Source organism: Mus caroli, chromosome 11 (assembly GCF_900094665.2).
Source record: "Mus caroli chromosome 11, CAROLI_EIJ_v1.1, whole genome shotgun sequence".
Taxonomy (NCBI): domain Eukaryota; kingdom Metazoa; phylum Chordata; class Mammalia; order Rodentia; family Muridae; genus Mus; species Mus caroli.
In genome coordinates, this window is record NC_034580.1 from 55694701 (window position 1) to 55716670 (window position 21970).

At 46.0% G+C, this 21970-nt stretch overlaps 1 protein-coding gene across 2 annotated transcripts in view; it reads right to left on the minus strand.

Annotated features, from left to right (window-relative positions):
• The window catches only part of Tmem11 (transmembrane protein 11), a 14768-nt gene extending 3610 nt beyond the window's left edge, over nucleotides 1–11158 (minus strand). The window contains exons 1-2 of one of the 2 annotated variants that reach the window (XM_021176661.2): nucleotides 10616–11158; nucleotides 7644–7931 (exon numbers count right to left, since the gene is read on the minus strand). In XM_021176661.2, coding sequence (XP_021032320.1) covers nucleotides 7644–7657 — 14 coding nt within the window. In that variant the 5' untranslated portion in view covers nucleotides 7658–7931; nucleotides 10616–11158. The remainder of the gene's footprint in view (nucleotides 1–7643; nucleotides 7932–10615) is intronic. The other variant, XM_021176660.2, reaches the window with a different exon arrangement.
• Between the last annotated feature and the right edge of the window lie 10812 nt (nucleotides 11159–21970).

Genomic DNA, 21970 nt, shown 5'->3' on the forward strand with positions numbered 1-21970 from the left:
TTTTATGTCAACTCCACGCAAGCCAGAGTCATCTGAAAAGGAGAGAATCTCAGTTGGGAAAATGCCTCCCTAAGCTCCAGCTACAGCACATTTTCTTAGTGATTGATGGGGGGAAACCACAGCCAGTTGTGGGTGGTTCCATCCCTGGACTGGTGCTCCTATGTCCTGTAAGAGAGTACGCTGACGTGGATGCCTGTGGCCCATGCTCCCACTGACTGACTCGACTAACTGGATGTGACTATTGCCATGGTACTGATGCCCACAGACTCATAGTTGAGAAAGAGGGACATAGAAGGCTTCTGTAACAACCCTGACCCCCCCAAAAGTGACAGAAAGCCATTTAATTAAGAATTCTTAATTCTTAAATGGGGTTGAAGTGTAGCCCTCCACAATTAATGGCTTCTGGTGGGGGTGTGGGTAGTTTTAAGAGGCTAGTCACCTATATGGGCAATACAAATTTGATTTTTTCTGGTTTTGTTTTTCTTATTCTTTTGGGGTGAAAGGGAAGGCCCCAAGGGTATGTGTATGGGCAAACCTGACAGGACTAGGAAGTTTCTAGGACTAGAGAACTAGCTCAAGTTTCATGTGAAATCCGCAAGTAATCAATAAGAATATTATGGAAAAAAGAACTGAAGTAGGCAGCGCAAGCCATGAGGGACAAGCCAAGGGAACAGCACTCCTGCCAGGCAGTGGCACACCTTTAATCCTAGCACTTGGGAGGCAGAGGCAGGTGGATTTCTGAGTTTGAGGCCAGCCTGGTCTACAGAGTGAGTTCCAGGACAGCCAGGGCTATACAGAGAAACCCTGTTTGGAAAAGCCAAAAAAAAAAAAAAAAAAAAAAAAAAAAAAAAAGATAACAGGACTCCTCCATGGCCTCTGTCCTAATAGGAACCTGCCCTCTAGGTTCCAACCCTGCTTGAGTTCCTGTCCTGACTTCCTTCATTGATAGACTATGGATGAGAAGTGTAAGCCCAATAAACCCTTTCCTCCCCAACTTGCTTTGGTCATGGTGTTTAATCACAGTCCTAGTAACCCTAACTCATTACAAGTGCACCTAAGATATTCTGTAAGATATTCTGAGTGCACCTGCATTGTGACTGCCTGTCATGTCAATGATGGAGTGTGGGATTTCCCACTTGTGGCATCAAATGAGCACTTAATGTTTCAAAATGTGAAGCTTTTCAGATTGGGGATAGAATACTGCACCCTCCTGCAATGATGCTCCAGTGTGAAATGGCAGCTGAGAGTCAGGGGAAAGGCAAAGTAGAGAACACTGTCTATAATACAACTCTTGTTCTGTGTTGTATGCATGTGTAAGTACCAGGTCGGTATGAGCATTTGGAGGCCAGAGGTCAGTGTTGTTTCTCTCTTCTCCACCTCATGGCCCTACCATGTTTTTTTTTGTTTTTGTTTTGTTTTTCCAGACAGGGTTTCTCTGTATAGCCCTGGCTGTCCTGGAACTAACTCTGTAGACCAGGCTGTCCTGGAACTCAGAAATCCACCTGCCTCTGCCTCCCGAGTGCTGGGATTAAAGGCGTGCGCCACCATGCCCGGCTCCTATCATGGTTTTTATGGATAGCCCTGGCTGTCCTGAAACTCACTTTGTAGACCACCAGGAAGTCCTTGAACCTTGAATTCAGAGATCCGCCTGCCTGTGCCTCAAGTGCTGGGGCTAAGGACATGTGCTATGATGACCTGGCTCCTATTTATTTATTTATTTATTTATTTTTGCTTTTTGTTTTTTCCAGATAGGGGTCACTCTATCCTGAGCCCTTCAGCAGAATAGGCGGCAACCTTGCTCCAGTATCTCAGGGCATGGGCCATGCCTAGATCAATCAGTTTTATGTAAGGGAGGGGCATAGTTAGCAGAGGAGTCACTTGGAAATGCTGGCATTGCAGCAGAAAGCAGCAATATGGGAAACTCTCTGGGATACAAGTACCCTACGAATGTCTGGGAGGCTGTGTACAGGACTCTGTAGTTCCTACCTCACCCCCACCCAAGGCCAATCCTCAAATATCAGTCTTCCCAAAGTCTAAAAACATCTGATCAAGACCCAAGTCCGTTTAGAGCTGAGCTGTATGATGAGATCAAATCTGCCCACTAAGTATGCTGCCAGGAACAGGGCCCTGTAGTGCACATGCAAGCAGCAGGTGCCTTCATGCTTCACTTAGGTACAAAGCTAAAAAGCTCTGTTGGCTCGTCTTCAATTGTCAAGTAGGAAAAGTAAGGAAGGGAGGCTTCGCAAGCCAAGACGCAAGGTGGTCTCTGCTATGTGGGAAAGGCAAGACTTGCTTCCTACTTGCTAAGTGATTAAGTACAAGGTTTTTGGTTTTGCTTGTTTCAAACAGGGCATCCCTGGCAGGTCTTGAACTCACAAGAGATCTGCCTGCTGAGTCCTGGGATTAAAAATGTGGGCCATGACTGCTTGACTGAAACACAAATTCAATTATCTGTGATAAAATATACACAACAAAATCTAGCACCTTGCCGGCAGTGATGACGCACACCTTTAATCCCAGCACTTGGGAGGCAGAGGCAGGCAGATTTCTGAGTTCGAGGCCAGCCTGGTCTACAGAGTGAGTTCCAGGACAGCCAGGACTACACAGAAAAACCCTGTCTGGAAAAACCAAAAACCAAAATAAAACAAAACAAAAAAAAAATCTAGCACCTTGTTAAATACAGCTACACCATTACAGAACTAATCTCCAGGAGGTTTAAATCCATCGAGCCCCCTTGTACCTACCGCCCTGCCTTCTATCCCACTCAGCTACTCTAGGTCCCGCACATCCATGGGGTATCTGTTTCTGTGTGCAGTGCCTATTGCATTTCAATGTTTTTTTAAAAACAAACAAAATTTTTTTTAAACTTTTAGCTCCTCCTCCTCCTCTGACAGGGTCTTACTATGTAACCCTAGTTGTTCTGGAACTTACTACCTACTACCTGGTCTTGAACTCAGAGATCCACGGCCCCTTACCTCTTGAGTACCGAGATTAAAGGTGTGCACCATCACATCTGGCTAATGTATGGAAGTCACAGATGTCAGCTCTCCTGCCCTTATGTGGGTTCCTCGGACAGATCTCTCATCAGCCAATGCCGAGCCATCTCTTTGGCCTCCTATTTCAATTCTTTTTTTTTTTTTTTTTTTTTTTTTGGTTTTTCGAGACAGGGTTTCTCTGTGTAGCACTGGCTGTCATGGAACTCACTTTGTAGACCAGGCTGGCCTCGAACTCGGAAATCCGCCTGCCTCCCTATTTCAATTCTTTTGGACAAATACCCAGATGTAAAGTTGCTAGGCAACACAGTAGTTTTATTTTTAAAACTCTGTTTTTATACTTATTTCTAGATTAAATTTTATGTTTCATGTAAGGTTGTTTTGCTTGCATGTATGCCTGTGCACCACCTGTATGTGTGGTACTGGTTGGAGTTACTGACAGTCAGTTGTAAGCTGCCACAAGGGACTAGAACCCAGGCCTTCTGGAAGAGCAGCCAGTGCTCCACCTAACCAAGCTGGCTCTCCAGTCCCACTTATCTTAACTTCATATTTCATTTCAAAGGACACATACATGCCAGAGTGCACGTGGAGGTCAGCGCTCCAGGGGTTAGCTTTCTCTTCCCACTATGTGAGTCCCAGGGACTCATCCTTACCTAGCAAGCCTTACTGGGCCTGGTTTCTTTTAATAGTCATTGTGGCAACTGTGAAGTAAAGACTTTATTTCTAATTTATTTGAGACAAGGTCTTTGAATTCAATCTGTAACAGAGGATGACTGAACTGATTCTCCTGCCCCACATCCCAAGTGCAGGGCTGCAGGCATGCGCCACTATATGTAGCTGATAGTACTTTTTGATAGACTGATAACGGAACCCTTGGTTTGTATTTTTAAACACATTTTATCATGTGAAATATGGTGCTGCACTCCCACTCTCCATGCACATGGGCGGTGGAGGTGGAAGGATCTGCGTTTCAGGTAGCTCAGCATCAATCCCGTAATTTTATGCCACTTTCATCACCCCAGAAACTGCATCCCTTAGGGGCCCTGTCCTCTCCCTTGGTCCTTCTCAGTTGTTAGTAGCTACCAACCTGCTTCTTGACTCTGGATTTGCCAATTCCGAGACTCCAGAGAAGCAGAACCACACATGGGGTGGGGTTTGCAACAGGCTTCTCTCACTTAGCACTATGCTTGTAAGAGGTATCATATATTAAGTTAGCTTAACATATTTAATGTAATTTTTAAAAACCTAAGAGAGCTATATGGAACATGTATCTAAGGCTCTGTACACCAAAAGATCAACAGCCATTTTCTTCCAATGAGGGTCTAACAGTTGACCTTAACATTTTATTTTTGATAAGACTTTTCTGTTTAAAAACAAAACAAGAGGTCTGTGAGAGGCTCCAAGGACCAAGGTTCTTGTCATCATGCGTGAATCCTTCAGACTTCTATATTTGAGGGAAGAGAACCAACTCCAATAAATTGTCTTCTAACCTCCACTTGCACACACTATGGTGTGACCGCACACAAATAAATGTAAAAGAAAACTTAAATTACAGCAAAATAAAGCCAGCAAGCACACGCAAGTAGAGGTGCTCTCCTCTATCCCTGGCTACCTCACTGTCTTGAGACAGGGAGCCTGAGTATGTGGAATGTGCTGTGTCTTTTCTATTCAAATGAAACAAAGGAAGTTACCTGCAATCTGCGTCTCCTTTGGCTGGCGAGGGTTTGGGTGTGCTCTTCCGACCACTGGGACCTGCCTGTGGTCTTACTCTTCCTAGGTCTAGAAGCTCTGATCTTGGGACAAGCCCAAACCTTACATTTGTCTAAGATCAGAGTATGTGCTCGAGACTGCGCCTTCTGCTCTCAAAGCACACTTTCCTTGTGAACAGGAAATCCGCTACCTTCTGTTAGCAGACTCATGGAAGCATGAAGCTCTGCTGCTGTGCTTGCCTCCGTGGCTGGCTTGATGGACAGCTGGACAGCCTTCCTTCTGCAGAAGTAAACCTTCATGTTCTGTTCCTTGCACGGTGTAATCCTTTCCCTGAGACCTCAGACCCATTTCTAACAGCACTAAAGCAAAAGCTTGCTATGCGGCTAGGCTAGCTGGCTAGCACGCCTCAAGACTTACCCTTCCCTGACCCTCTTCCCCAAATTCTGGGGTAACAGCACAGAGACAGCCATGCCCAGCATTTAGGTAAGTGCTAAGACTCTGAACTCAGGTGTTCAAGCACTCATACCCACTTGATGCGCCTCTTGAGAGCTTCCTGCTTGTGAATCCTCCTGCCCCCTACAGCCTTTTTGTTGTTGTTTTGAGACAGGGGTTCTCTGTGTAGCCCTGGCTGACCTCACAAAGATCCACCTACATCTCCTTCCTAGTGTTGGACTTAAAAGTGTGCATAACTACTGACCAATTATGTTTTTTTTTTTTTTTTTTTCTTAAAAAGAAAACTCTCACCTGAGCTTGGTAAGACATACTTGTAGTACCAGCTACCCTGAAGGCTAAGGCAAGAAGACTGAGTTCTAAACCTGAGTTCAAGTTCTTTGGGAAACTCCTTCCTGAAGAGGGGAAGAAAGAGGGAAGGAGAGAGGGAGGGAGGGAGGGAAAGAAAGAAACAAAACCAAATCAAGCTGGGGATGTAGCTTGGCGTGGGTACAGAGCTTGTACAAGGCCCTGGCTTTGATCAACAATGGGTCAAAAGCCCAGCTCATTCTCTGCTGCATCAAAGTTCAATGAAAGCCTGGGTTATATGAGACCCTAGCTCAAAAACAAACAAAACCCAAATATTTATTCAATAATCTATACAGAGCAGAGATCAGATACCCATGGGGCCCCCACTGCTAAGGCAGAGAGGAAGGGGGGAGAAGGAAGGGAGAGTAAGAGAAAATGAGAGGGAGGGAGAGTAAGAGAGAATGAGAGGGAGGGGGAGGGGAGGAGAGAGAGAGAGAGAGAGAGAGAGAGAGTGTGTGTGTGTGTGTGTGTGTGTTTGGGGGCTGGGAGGTCTCTAGATCCAGAACTCAATCTGAAGGTTCATTTCCTAGGCCCCAGTTTCTCAGGCAGGGTTCAAGTGGAAACTCCATCTATCTAGGCTAGCACCTGGTGCTTGGGCCTTTTTAAAAACAAACAATAACCACAACAAACAGAGGATGCTTTCATCAAGGTATCCTCCCCATCTGGCTCTGCCTGAACTCGAGGGACAGGAGCAAAGCTACTGTGGCACAATGGCACTGCCCTTCCAGAGAACACCAGCTGAATACCCACCTGAGGTGGCTCACAGCCACCTGCAACTGCAGCTCCACTCACAGGTGCACATTCAAACACACCATTAAAACAAACCTTGCATGCATCTTTAATCCCAGCACTCGGGAGGCAGAGGCAGGTGGATCTCTGAGTTTGAGGCCAGCTTGGTCTCCAGATTGAGTTCCAGGACAGCCAGGGCTACACAGAGAAACCCTGCCTTGGAAAACCAAACCACTTTGCTACCCTGAGCCACTTTCCCTCGTTTCCCAAAGCATGAGAGAGTGTGAGGACCTGGCTGGGTGCAAAAGAGGACAGGAGCAAAAGATCTATAGCTGTTTAAATGTAATCCACTGGTAAAGTAAAAACCCCAGCCCTCTGGCACTGTACCATTTCAAGCACTGACAGACACAGGCAACTAGTGGTAGCCCCAATAATCGTCAGAGAGGCAGAAACTCTTCTACACCGCCTTCATCTGAAGACCTGTGATGAGAACGCAATGGTTACTGGCTTCCCCAGGAACTCTGGGCCCACTAGACTCCCTGTTGGCACCAGGACCCACACAGAGGCAGTAAGAACAATCTTCACACATGGCAGCTCTTGAACCACACTTCCCATCCCAGCCACAGCTCTTTGTCCTCTGAAGAAGCAAGCTATGACCAACCCAAGCTGGCCAGAGAGGTCTCAGCCTATTTGTTGTTCCTCGATGGACACTGTCAACCCTGCCTTTTTCAGAGGTGGGATCCACTGAAATAAGCTTGCAGGACTGACATAGAAGCAGATGTCAAAGCAAGTGGAACTCAGGCTGCTTGAATAAAACCCAGGGAAACAGAAATATACCCCAAAGGCTGGAGCATGGCAGAGGCCAACCTACACATTAATGTCTGTGAGCAAAACATGTGGCTCAGCTGTGAGCCACAGGCAGAACCCCCATGCCTCACCCCCATCCAGTGGCTACAGGTCAAGAGACTTTGCTGTATGTCCCAGGCCTGCTCACCTCATCCAGATCAGGAGGAAGAATCCTACCATACATACCAAAGCCAGAATGAGAGCCTCTTGAAATACTAAATGCCTCAAATCCCTAGAGTCCTCAGCTCTAAAAGGATTAGAGCAGAAAGGGGGTCTATCATCCCAGGAATGTAAACAATGGCTGTTCAGCTGTAGTAGGTACTAACCCTATAATGGCACTGGGACCTTGTCCCCCCATATTCACAAATGGCATGGTCTTCCAAGAAAAGGTGGCAGGGAAGGATGTGGAGGCAACCAACCCCATGACAACTTGCTGCCTAACAAATGCCCAGAACTGAGGAAGGAAACTTGAATACCCCAAGCCACACTTGTATCATGATCAGATGCAGATCAATTATCTTTACAAGATCATCAAAAAAGGAACTCAGAGTACAGGGCCATACTCACATTCCAACACTCATGGAGATCTCAGAGATGCTCAGGAGCTCTGAGCAGCACCAAGTAAGCCATGAAAGGACAGGCAGGGCTGTCTGAGAGCTGGTCCAGGCTGGCACCTAGGTGGTAGAACACAGATACCTGCTCTGCTTTCCTAGATGGATAAGTGTGCCTCAAAGAGGCCAGCAGGACAAACGGCAATCTGTTTGCTGTGCTCGCTGTCAGTATGCTCAATTTTGGACAAGAATTCAGGTTACAGCTCAGAGTTTGACGTTCTTCATTACAAATACTGTTGTTTCCCTAGATTTAATGGAGTGGAGAGAAGAATCAACACACAAGCCGCTCTCTGTTTGCTCCTTTCCCCCTCCAATTTCAGTCTAGATCAGAATTGTTCCTATCTATTTTATTGATGGAAAACTTCTCTCTAGGCTTAGTCATTATCCCAAAGCAAGTACTGGACACCAGACACGTGGTCTACTATCTGAGAGCTACACTTTTCACTGTACTTAATTTTAACTTCAGTGTAATTGCCACATATGGCTAGCAGCTACTGAACTGCTACAGTAACTGTCACTCAGCTCTAGTACTAGTGTGTGTTTCTGGACTTAACAAGCAACGCAAGAACCACTGCAAACTAAGCTGACAACCAGCACAAAGCAGGGCCTTAAATATAACATACGCACCAGAGTGTGCAGCCACTGGCAAACAGTGTCTGTTCAAAGCACTGCCCATTCCAGCCTTGCCACAAACCACACAGCATCCCCTTTGGTTTCAGCACAGGGCAGGGGCAGGAAGGTGTGAAGAACTCTGGAAGTGCTCTCTCTCAACATGAAGCTGAAATTTGAGTCAGTCCAAATGTGACACGGAACAGAGTCACTTAGAAGCCACAAACAGCTTGTGTCACGAGAGCCAATACACTTGGTGCTCACAATCTATGGTGCTGAGCGTACATTATTCTGGTCTGCTCCACCCTGTCAGGCCACCAAGTGAGCAGCAATGGAGGTGCGCCCAGAAGTCAGTCTGCTAGCCAGGAGGCAGTGTGTTTCCACACACAGCCTAGAGTGGGAGGCCTGACGAAGATGGGGTTCTGAGAATGAACTCTCTGGAAGGGCCCTTCCCATAAAGGCCGACAGAGGGGTAACCTCAAGGCACCAGAAGGAGGGCAGATGGCAACTCTCAAATCATAAAATCTGACGCCCATCCCTGGCAGACATACAGCACCTGCGTGCTTTGGTAGAACCTTCAGTTCCTGGTCAAAGGTCACAACCTGAACACCTACAGGACCCTGGAAAATAACCTTACCTAGTTAAGACTTCAGTGAGGAACAAGCATCAGTGGCTCTGAGGAGAGCCAATCCCTATCTAGCTTTACAGTGAGTTCTGTCTGCATTGGATTTAAATTCCCTTAAAGGCTGCTGCAGCACAACCAGCAAGGCCTGGACTAAACTATGAGCGGTTGGCTGACAAACTGCTTTTAATTAATATCTGTTTCAAGACAAAGGAAAAATTCTCCATTTTCTTAGGTAGGCTAACAAGACTCCTGTCTCACACTTGAGGCATGCATGTTTGGCCCTTTCAGTCTGTGTCCAAGAACAAGAGTATGGCAGGGTGTGGTGGCCCAAACCTTTATTCCCAGTGCTTGGGAGGCAGAGGCAGGCGGACCTCTGTGAGGTCAAGGCCAGCCTGGTATAACAGAGTGAGTTTCAGAACAGCCAGAGAGAGCTACACAGTAACTCTAATGACTCTACACACATGGCTCTAAAAACAAGCAAACATAAATATTCAGAGTATCTCTGTCTGATCCTGGGTCATCTAGGAAAGTTCTTCCCTTCTGTTGGGCTGCAATTAAAATCCTGAAAGCATCCTTAGGGATTTAAGGACTTGGAAAACAAGATAACCTCTCTGGCTGTTCTTATCTAAGAAATAAGTGGGAGTTAGAAAAAAACACTCCTCGACACTGCTTTTCCATGTCACAGTAAACGCAGAGCGGATTATTTAGCATAACCGAACTCAAGAGTAAAACTGGCTACTACTTCTGCCAAGCAGGAAGACTAGTGTGGGATGGAAAAGCTGTCTGTATGCAATAGCAAGAAACATGGGATGCATCAGTCAAAAAGGAACAACGCAGATTAGTTGAGACACAACTTTTATGGTTGACAGTACTCATTGGAAACGGAGGGGAAAAAGTCAAACTTTTCTTTTTTTTTTCCTTTTCTTTTTCTGACATCCACAGTAAAATGCGGAGGACTTAGCAAGTCCGACTGGGCAGGTTAATCCAGTAGCGCCACCGATATTCACCCACCTTCCCAAACTTCTTGTCGTTGAACAGCTTCTAGTAACCTATTAGCTAAAAATAATTCCCAGAAGGAAAAGGCTACATACAAGTTCAACACGAAACACGTCAACTACTCTTGTCATCCGGAAATCACTGGGAGAAACAAAACCCCTAGCGCCCCCAAACGCATTCAGTAGGAAAGGTCACTATAAAGGACTTAGGACAGAAGTGCTCGAAGAGAACCCTCAAAAAGTGGCGACGATTGCTCGCTCACAAGGCGGCCAGGCACAGGCTCTTGGAGGCGCGCCCGGCACGCTGCCGCTCTCAGCAAACGCCCCTATAAAGCACACTACGCCGCGAGCCTCTACCCTCCTCCTCTCCCCGGAGCCCATCCACGCCACACTGGGCGCCCAGGCCGAGCGGGCCACGTGCGCGAGCCAGCGGCCCGGAGCCCACACGCCGCTCGTAGGACAGCGTGGCGGCCCTCGCAGCCACTCACCCTGCTCACCGCCCACCCGGCTGCGGGTCGCCGCCCCTCCGAGCCGCGCTCCCCTCGTTCCTGGCCGTCGCGCCGCCCCGCTCCTCCCACACCTAGGCCCCCGCGGACTGGGCCCCGCGCGTGGCGGGCACACGATCCGGAGTCGCGCGTGGCACAGAGGCTTCGCCTGCTCTGCGGTCGACCTTCGCTCGCAGTCGCGAGCCCAGCTTACCTCTCTCGGGAGCCGCCGCCGCCCGGACCCAGACGCCTCCTTCCCCACGCGGCCATCTTGGAGACTCTCGGTTCGTCGGGGGCTGGAGCCGACGCGGCTCCGAGCGCGCCGGAGCCGAAGGGAAACGTAGTCCGGTGAGCCGCGCGGACGCGGTGGGAGGTTGCGAGAAGGACTACACTGCCCACAATGCCTCACGCCGGAAGCCTGCTGTAAGCTGCCGCGCGCAAGAGGGCGAGGGGTGGGATCCGCCTTAGGAAAGAGTCTCCGAGTCGCAAAGTGCGAGTCGCTGCGCCCACCGCCTGGACGTCCTTGGGCGCCCAGAGCGAGTGGCTGAAGGAGAGCGGAAAGAAAGCGCCTACCACTCCCAGAGCGCTTCGCGCGACGATCCCGCCCTCACGGCCTGAGAGGCCCAACCCTTGGCCTCGGCCCTGTTGCCCTTCACCGTGGCTTCGGCCGCTGGGGGCTTGAGTCCCCCCCAGTTCTCACACTTTACAATGACTTGAGCAGCTTAACCTTTCTCCTTTCCCATCTGCAGACCAGAACTCGTGCACCTTCAGTCCGAAGGTTACCTCTGCCTCCGCGGCGTCAACTGCCCCCCTCTCCTGACCGGAACTTGCCCGGCTGACAAATCCAGAGATTTTGAAGGTCTGTAGATGTGCTTGACCTAAAACGCCTTTTCCTCCCAGTCAGGTTTTATGCTTGTCTGGTTTCTATAAAGTTCCTGGTTTTCAAATTGAATATGCAACTCTGCCTCCGATTGCCAAACTCGTAACACGTGCAAGTGTGGCAAAAGAATAGGGATGTGTAGAGAGACGTCAAGAATAAGGTATGAGGGGCTGCGGAGATGGTTCAGTGGTTAAGCTCTTTCAGGGGACTGTGGATCAGTTTCTGGCACGTGGTAGCTAACAACAGTCTGCTATTGCAGTAACGTCTGACGCCCTCTTCTGGCCTTACGACCACAGCACACGTGTAGTGCACAGAACACCCAGACACAATCAATCAATCAATCAATCAATCAATCAATCAATGCCAGTTGATAGTGCCTGGGATCCCTTCCTCGCCTGGATTACTCAATAACAAACAACATGCAAGAGAAAAACTTGGCCTAGAGAAGGCAGGTAACGGCTAAGGACTTCAGTTTATGCATTTTTCCAGATCACTAGCCCATTCCTTACCTGAGTGTCTTTATAAATGTTTTTTAAGTAAGTTGCCTCTATTGCTAACTATGCATCTCTGATACAATTCTTTGTCCTGAAACACAAGAACCTAGGAACTTATGTAGGTGGTCCCTGTGACTCAGCCAGGAGGTAAAAATCTGTTTTCTCTCCCATTTACCCCTACCTTATCTACACTCTACTACCCAGGAACATCTGTGGGAAAGCCCTCAGCTCTCTAGGAACCCTGATAAAAGTGCAGGGTTGACGGGCAGTGGTGGCGCACGCCTTTAATCCCAGCACTTGGGAGGCAGAGGAAGGTGCAGGTGGATTTCTGAGTTGGAGGCCAGCCTGGTCTACAAAGTGAGTTCCAGGACAGCCAGAGCTACACAGAGAAACCCTGTCTCGAAAAACAAAACAAACAAACAAACAAAATAGTGCAGGGGCATGTTCTCTTTCCCATCACCCTATAGTCACTGCCTAGGGGGTGTCTGAACCCTTTTCTCAGCCCTACTGCAGTATGAGCAAAAAACAATGTGTACTGACCAGGGACTGCCAAGCCCACATTTAAACTGGGAGGCAGCTAGCCAGGAGGGTCTGCCTTTACTGAGAGGCCTCGAGGATCTAGTGTTGTGGTGCCAAGTCAGAGACATGATGGACCCCACTGGGGATCTATGTCCCTTTCTTAGATTTGTTTCTTGTTGCTGTGATAAAAATACCCAAGCCACTTAAGGGAGAAGAGGATTTATTTGGCTCACACTTCAGGTTATAGTCTGCGGTGGTTTTAATAACGGTCCCCATAGGCTCATATATTTAAATGGTTGAGTCCCAATTGTACTGTTTAGGAAGAATGAGGAGGTCTGGCTTTTACTGTTGAAGGTGAGTCACTGGGAATGGGTTTGAGGTTTCAAAAGCCCATGCCAAGCCCTGTTCTTCTTTCTCTCTGGTGATTGTTTCAAAATATAAGTTCTTGGTGACTACTCCAACACCTGCCTGTCTGCAGCCATACTCCCCACCATAATGGTCATGAATTCACCCTCTGAAAGTGTAAACAAGCCTCTAATCAAATGCTTTCTTTTCTGAGTTTAACTGTTCATGGTGTCTGATCACCTCAATAGAAACTTAACTGGTAGTCATGACATCATGGAAGGGAAGTCAGAGCAGTAGGAATGTGAGAGTGCTGTCACTACATCCACAGTAAAGAGCACAGGTGGGGCTGGAGAGATAGCTCAGTGGTTAAGAGCACTGACAGCTCTTTCAGAAGTCCTAAGTTCAATTCCCAGCAACTACATGGTGGCTCACAACCATCTGTAAAGGGATCTGATGCCCTCTTCTTGTGTGTCTGGAAACAGCTACAGTGTATTCATATAAATAAAACAAATCTTTAAAAAAAGAGTGAGAGTGCTCATACCCAGTTCTTTCTCTTTCTCTGCTTGTGTATAGTTCAGGGTCTCTTGCCTCCCATAGTGGGTAGGTTTGTGTAAAGTTGGCAACACAAACAACCTTACCACTTATAAATTTGACAAACATTGCTTTAAGCCATAACCGTAAACTTTCACTCCTTCTTCTTCAAATCTCAGGTTTATCTCATAATATAAAATAACAATTCAACTTTTAAAATCCCAACAAAGTCCAAAGTCAATCCCAGTACTTGGGAGGCAGAGGCAGGCAGATCTCTGAGTTTGAGGCCAGCCTGGTTTACAGAATGAGTTCCAGGACAGCCAAGGCTACACAGAGAAACCCTGTCTTGAAAAAAAACCACAAAATAAAAGTCCAAAGTCTTAACGGTGAGATATAATAATAATAATAATAATAGAAATCATATACTGATAGAGAATAAACATTTCCCTTTCAAAATGGAAGGATCGGTGCATATTAAGGATCAAAACGAAACAAAAATTCAGCAGCACAAACACCAAGTCCCCAAGCTCTATCTATACTATCTGGGGCTCGGAATAAGAACGTCTTTAATCCCAGCACTTGGGAGGCAGAGGCAGGTGGATTTCTGAGTTTGAGGCCAGCCTGGTCTACAGAGAGTTCCAGGACAGTCAGTGCTATACAGAGAAACCCTGTCTCGGAAAAAAAATAATCGGCTATGGTCGGAAAAGCTTGGGCATATCCATTTTCAAGCCCTGCTAGCTCACATAGCTTAACTTTTGGGCCAGCTCCACTCCACACCTGTGGCCATTCTTGTTAGATAACCCATGATTCTGGCATCTCCAAAGTCCTAGGGTATCTACTACAGCTTAGGTTTCACCTTCACAGCCTCACACAGTGGCCACTCAGGGACTCTGACCCTGCCACACAGTTCTGGCTTTGGTGGCCCTCCATGACTTTCTCAATCTTGCATCTTTGCCATCAAAACCAGTACTACATAGATAGTATGTCAAGCTATGCTGCCAGCTTGAGGTGTATATAATATATCCATATCCTAGCTCTCTTGGATCACAGCAATATCAGCTTCTATGTGCTGACCCTGAAGAAACACTTTTCTACTGTCACCGTGCAGAGTGCCAGGTTTCTCTTTAGTGACTCCATTCAGTCTCTGCAACAGTTATGGTTGCTTTGTTGTCTGCACTCTTCTCTGAAACTTTAAGCTTGCCTACATACTTTTCTTCTGTCAAAGAAATTAGTCCATTATCTCGAAATTGAGCATCACTCAAATTCTTGGGACATGGCAGAATGAAACAAACCACAAGCTTGGTCAACATGCCACAGGAATGGCCCTGGCATAGGTCCTGACACAGCCCTTGTTCCCTGTGAAATCGCATGAGCCGGGCTTCCTCCTCTGTGCTCCCTCAACGTTACTGTCTTCCCAGCTCCCACCAGAATGACCTTTAACCTCTGTATACAGTTTTCAATGGATTTTCTTTTTATTTGGTTGGTTGTTTGGGTTCTTTCGTTGTTTTGGTTTTTACTTCTTAAAATTTTATGTGCATTGGTTTTTTTTCCTACATGTTTATCTGTATGACGGTGTCAGATACTCTGGAACTGAAGCCACAGACAGTTTTGAGCTGCCATGTAGGTGCTGGGAACTGAACCGGGTCCTCTGAGAGAGAAACCAGGACTTGACTTCTCTTCTCTTCTCTTCTCTTCTCTTCTCTTCTCTTCTCTTCTCTTCTCTTCTCTTCTCTTCTCTTCTCTTCTCTTCTCTTCTTTCTTTTTAAAGATATGTATGTGAATACACTGTAGTTGTCTTCAGACACACCAGAAGAGGGCATTGAATCCATTGCAGATGGTTGTGAGCCACCATGTGGTTGCTGGGATTTGAACTCAGGACCTCTGGAAAAGCAGTCAGTGCTCTTAACAGCTGAGCCATCTCTCCAGCCCTCTTTCAATGAATTTTCTAACCTAAAGTTTCAATTTTTTTTTTTGACAGCCTTTCCACAAAACAATTCCAAAGGCCTAAAATCCACATGCTTAGATGTATCACAGCAGCACCTGTTACTGGGATTCCCTGACAGAGCACTCATGTGTTTCCCAGTTCCAGGTTATAGTCTATCACAGCAGGGAAGTCCCTCCCGGTGGAAGGCGTTTGAGAACTGGTCACTTTCCATTCACAGTCAAGAAGCAGACGGCAGTGAACGCATTCTTCTGCTCAGTTCCTTTCCTACATCCATACAGTCCAGGATGCGGGATAGTTTTATGTCAGCTTGGCACAGGCTAGAGTCCTCTGAAAAGGGAGACCCTCAGTTGAGAAAATGTCTCCATATGATACTGCTTAGGGCATTTTCTTAGTGACTGATGGGGGAGGTCCCAGTCCACTGTGGGTAGTGCTATCCCTGGGCTGCGGAGCCTATATTCTATAACAAACCAGACTAAGCAAGCCATGATAAGCAAGCCAGTAAGAAGCAGCCCTCCATAGCCGCTGTATCAGCTCCTGCGTCCAGGTTCCTACCTTGTCTGAGTTCCTTTCCTGACTTCCTTTAATGGTGGACCATGATGTGGAACTTTAAGCCAATAAACCTTTTCTTCTCCTCCCTTCTGATCATGTTTCATCATTGCAAATAGTATCTCTAAGACATTACCCAGCACATGCCCATAGAACAAATTAGGGAATCGCCAGCTGTGCCATGGTATATCCTTTAATCCCAGTACTCTGGAGGCAGAAACAGGCAGATTTCTGTGAGTTGGATGTCAGCCTGGTTTATAGAATGAATTCCAAGGCAGCCAGGGCTCCAAAGAGAAACACTGTCTACAAAAAACAAACAAACAAAAAAGGACTTCATCTTCAGATGACTGTAAATTACATCATGTTGACAATTAAAACTAACCCTTATAGCCCCGACTGGGAATGGGCCAGTGCTGGGATACAGTTTACTGCTGACCATATGGGCAATCAGATATGGGGTAGCCACATTGCTGCTAAAAATAATAGTGCACATGTGGTTGTTCAGGTCCTGCGCTCCAAGCCTTGCCTATGCTGCAGACATTTTCCCTTTATTCCTTTCACCCTTCCTCCATCTTTCTAGATGACCCAGAGGTAATGGGAGGGCTAACTGTGGTGCATTGCAAGTGCTGACTCAGTTTCCTTCCTGGTCCAACACCTGTTGGCTTCATGTGCTGACTCAGCCAGACTTCTGGCTGACTATGCGCCCTACTCCCCTAACACTATGATTTGTCTACTTCTGCCTTATACTGCAAGTGCTAACTCTTCCCTGTCTAATTACAGTAGGCTGAGTACCCTGAGGGTATGTAGATAAAGCCTCAGCTAACAAGATATTCCTTGGGCATTAGTTCCAAAGGAAAAAAAATCCCACCCATTTGGACTTTTAACTTAATCATGATTTAAAACAAAGAATTATTACTATTCACACAAACATGTCTTTTTTCTGAATTTAGCAGCTTACTAATTCAGGATTCAATTATGTAAATTATTTATTGTTTGCTTGTTTATTTATTTATTTATTTATGGAGATTCTTAGGAAAGCAACCTTTTTCCGCTGTGATAAAAACAGACTCAGAGAGGGGTGGTGGTGCACACCTTTAATCCCAGCACCTGGGAGACAGAGGCAGGTGAATCTCTGAGAGTTCAAGGTCAGCCTGGTCTACAGAGTGAGATCCAGAACAACCAGGTCTACACAGAGAAACATTGTCTTGAAAAAAACTGAAAACCATAAACCCCCAAAATTCTCAGATATGCTTATAGCAGAGAACAACTTTTAATTTTGTGACTGAATCCTGCGAGAGGGACAATGGAGGTCACTGGTTTAAACCCCATTGGGTAAGGAGTGATCCTAGGAACATCTGCAACACAAACTAGAGCTTCAGATTTGCCTATGGCTGTTCTCAGACATCCCAGAGGATGCTTGGGGATGTGAGGACAGGCTGGCTGATTCCTGCTTGGGGATGGAAATGGCTTTGTGGGTAAAAGCACTTGTTGCCTTGCAGACCAGGTTCAGTCTGCACTCAGTTTTCAGCACCCACATATATGAAGGATCTGACTTTCTCTTCTCACCCCTGAGGATGCTAGGCATAAATGTGCTGTACAGAGGTACATGTAAGCAAACACACACACAAAATGTGGTTTTTGGATTTATGTGGAGGTTTTTTTTTTTTTTTTTTTTTTTTTTTTTTGTTTTTTTTTTTTTTTTTTTTTGGTTGGTTGGCTTTGTTTTTGTTTTGTTTTTGTTTTTTGTTTTATTTTTTTTTCCTGGAACTCAATCTGTAGACCAATCTGGCCTCAAATTCAAAGAGATCTGACTGCCTTCTCTTCCAGAGTTCTGAGCCACCACTGCTCAGCTACAAAAACAAAACAAAACAACATAAAACAACTGAAGAAAAGAAGAGGAGGAAGAAGAGGAGGACAGTAAAGATAGGATGGAGAACAGCTCTTTGTCACCTTTTGGACTCCAATGCATTCTCAGTGAATTGGAATAATGTTGATCTTTGAAAATATTTAACACATGCCTGCTTGCATGGGTGTATGCATGTGTGTATGTATGTGTGTGTGTGAGTGTGTGTTGTAGTGTATGTGTTTATGCACATGAGCAGATAGAGCCCAGAGGTACATGTCAGGTAAGTTTCCCACTATTACTGCCATCTTATTTTTTTGCAACAGGGTCACTCAGTGAATCAGGATGTCGCCAGACAGCTGTTTAGCAAGCTGCAGTAACCTGCCTGTCTCTGTGAGAAGTGGGCATCAGATCCCCTGGAATGGAATCACAGATGGCTGTGAGCTACCTTGTGCTGGGAATCACATCCATCTGGTCATATTTTTAGAAAGAATATTAGAAAAATTTCCTGTTGCTTTGGAAGTTAAATGCACACAACACACACACACACACACACACACACACACACACTATGTAGGTGATTTACTACTCTCAGTGGAACAAGAGAATAAAATTATGAGCTCAACAGTTTATCACTGTTGAACTTCCTGGGGAAAGGAAATTTGTAATTCCTAGAAAGTGACGGGCTGGAGGGATGGCTCAATGGTTAAAAGCTCAGGTTGCTCTTCCTGAGGATCTGAGTTCAATTCCCAGCGCTCACTTTAGTAAGCTTACAATTGTAAATATTTTTCTTAAAAGAAGTTACGATTTGCAGAAACCAGGCCTTTAAAAGCTTAAAGGTAGACTCAAGAGATGGTATGATAAGCATATAAGAAATGCCTTCTAGAAATAGCACTAGAACCCAGAGACATCACTTGCTCAAGATAACCAGGCATGTGAATGTGTAAGCAGAGAATTCCATGACACCTACTTGATCGTATATAAGCAGGGACCACCCTGGCTTGGAGAGGAGTTCTGAGAGAAGGGGTGTCTGAGAGCAGTGAACAAACAGCTCCAAGCCAAATCACAGGTCCAAGCTGGCGGCTGCCTATGGTCTGCTTTCTGTGGAGATTTCCAGACAGCTCTCTATATTCTGCTTGATCCAGTTCTCTAAACAGCAGTCCCTTCCTATTCTAAAAAAATCCTCTCGATAGCTCATCTCCTGCAGATCATAAGCCCAGTCTTTCATTTTACTTATCAATCCAGTCATTTATTCCAGGTTTCATTTTGCTTATTCTATGAATCTGCATCCTGTGACTGCAGTCCCTTAATTTTTCTTTTTTTAGCCCCTTAATTCTTAAGAGACAGCAAGCACACATTTTCTTTTAACACTGCAAAAGAATTCAGAGACCTGCCTGCCTCTGTTAAGCTGGGTGGGGCCCCATCTTGAAATTACCATTTCTACCACACCTGGATTTAGGAATCTGGCTGCCTTTGTAAGCATAAACAAAACAAAACAAACAAAAGAAAAAAATATTAGGTAGGTGAGATCTCCAGCAATCACCATTCCCCAAATCTCTATCTCCTTTGGTGTCTCTCTGATGGGCTTGCTCACAGCACAGCTGGTTTTGTTCCTTTAGATTCATGAAGCCCCTTACATAATTCATATTGCATCCTTATTTTCTGAGGAATATATTTGTGAACCCATGTTTTTAGAGTTCTTTTCCACATCCTTTAGGGCTGTCCTGAAGGTCCCAATGTTTACTATTTTGCTGAGACATAGCCACACCTTTGTGCTGTCTCTGATTATCATGGAGTCATTAACTTTAATAGGGAGGACATCCCTTGAAGGAGGAATGTAAAATATGTACATCACTATACAAACAAGCCTTATGCCCACAGCAGCCGTGGACACTCGTGGAGGTGCACACCTGCTGGCCCTGGCCCATGGGCAGGAACCATGTCATTCTGTCCCTACCAAGGCCATGCAGGACCAGGCAGACTACGTGCTGGGGACATTGGAGAAATGCCACCTTGATCTGCCCTGCAGCTAGAAAGTCTATCCTGGAATCCTGATCAGAGACTACTATTAAAAGACTGAACTGGATTTTCAGCTAAGATATGTCACACAGGTGAACAACCTTTGGGAGATAGGCTTAGGACTATAGCCTAAAACTTAGAATTTGAACCTTGTGTGATATTAAACCTCAGCATAATAAAATATAACGTTTGAGGGGCTGGAGAGATGGCTCAGCGGTTAAGAGCACTGACTGCTCTTCTGAAGGTCCCAAGTTCAAATCCCAGCAACCACATGGTGGCTCATAACCATCCATAATGAAATCTGATGCCCTCTTCTGGAGTGTCTGAAGACAGCTACAGTATACTTACATATAATTAACATATATATATATACATATGTTTGATTAGGCATCGTGGTATGGGTCTTTAATCCCAGGGCTCTGTTAATACAAAGAAACCCTGTCTCAGAATACAAACAAACAAATGAAACTTCTGTTTATTAACTATGCATACTTACCTTCTTGCTTGCTACAGAGGCCTAGCAGTTAAAAATACTGTCTGCTCTCCCTGAAGACCCCAGGTTCCAATCCTAGCATCTGTGTGGCAGGCAGCTCAGTTTCAGGGAACCCAGGGCCTTCCATCAGACATGCAAGCAGTACATAGACATGCAAGCCAGCAAAACATCCACATCACATTAAGAAAAAAAAAGTTAAAAAGAAGGGGCTATATAAACATTTAGAATAGTTCATGCTTTAGGAGCTAGTTAAAAGAAAAGAAAGGAATTTTTGAATTATTTATTTCTTTTATATATATGAGTACACTGTAGCTGTCTTCAGACACACCAGAAGAGGGCATTGGATCCCATTACAGATGGTTGTGAGCCACCATGTGGTTGCTGGGAATTAAACTCAGGACCTCTGGAAGAGCAGTCAGTGCTCTTAACCTCTGAGCCATCTCTCCAACCCTTAAAGTTTTCGAGTTAAATCATAAGAAACTAGTTACCCAGGTATTGGAAATCTTCCAACTGCCTGAGGAAACTGCAATTTATCCAATCCCTGGGCACCAAAGGGGACAGAACTCTGAAGCCCACGGAAACAGACTGGCTGATGGACTAACGTGAGAAGCCATGACTGAACCTCCCTCCTCATGCCTATAACTAGAACTTTAACTGGAAAAATGCTCCATCGGATTGCTTGTAGGCAGGTCTTGGTGGGTTGGGAGAACATTTTCTCAGTTATGATTGATGTGAGAGGGTCTAGACTCCTTGGGGACAGTGCCACTCCTGGGCAAGTGATCCTAGGTGTATAAGAAAATGTGCCAGGGGCCAGGAGTAATGGTACACTTGGGAGGCAGAGGAAGGTGAGGTGGATTTCTGAGTTCGAGGCCAGCCTGGTCTACAGAGTGAGTTCCAGGACAGCCAGAGCTATACAGAGAAACCCTGACTTGAAAAAAACAAAACAAAACAAAAAAACAACAAAAAACAAAAACAATTTGGTTTTTATGTTCATTAATTATTTTGTGCATGGGTGCACACAGGGGGAAACTTGCAGGAGTCAGTTCTCCTTTCCATCATGTGGCTTCCAGGGATCCACTCAGGTCATCAGGCTTGGCATCTAATGAACCATCTCCTGGCCCCAGATTCATTTTAAACAGGGCTTGGCCATACTCAGCCACAGGGACCCCCAGGTACCCGCTGGCCTAGTTAACTCTAAACCTGGGGCTTGGGGTCCAGCAAACTTTTCTCTCAGCATTTAAGTTGAGCGCTGGAGGGGTCCTGGTTAGTTCTTCGTCAGCTTGACTCAAGGTAGAGTCACTTGAGAAGAGGAACTTCAGTTGAGAAAAACATCTCCACTACACTAGCCTATGGTCTATTTTCTTGACTAATGGTTGTGTTAAACCCACAGGGCAAGAGCAAGATCCCTACCCTAATTTTGAGCCAAATTTGAAGCAAGCTTGAATTTATTGGCATGTACCCAAGGGCTGACCAGGGACTGCCTTTTTTTTCCAGGTTAAAGGGAACAGCCTCAAGTCCATTTCTTGCACACACACAAGCTCCCCACCCCAACCCTCGTTGTTTGTTTTGATTGGTCTTTTGGTTTTTTGAGGCAGACTTTCTCTGTGTAGCCCTGGCTGTCCTGAAACTTGCTCTGTAGGCCAGTTTGGCTTCAGAGATCATGCTTGCCTCTGCTTCCTCCCAAGTACTGGGATTAAAGGCGTGTGCCATCATGGAATTGGAGGCCTCACATACTCTAGATAAGCACTTTTATCTTTAAGCCCAGTCTCGAAGCCCCAGACCTCCTGTTATAATAATGAGAGCCAAATATGTCTTCTCGTTTGGATACCTGGAGCCTTCAGGAAATTTGGGGGTTGCTCATAATTTCCTAGAATCCTGTGGAAAGGGTCCAGCCTAGGAGTAGGCAAAGGAGGCTTGGTCTTGAACATTGTGTTGAGCACCATCTAGGTAATAT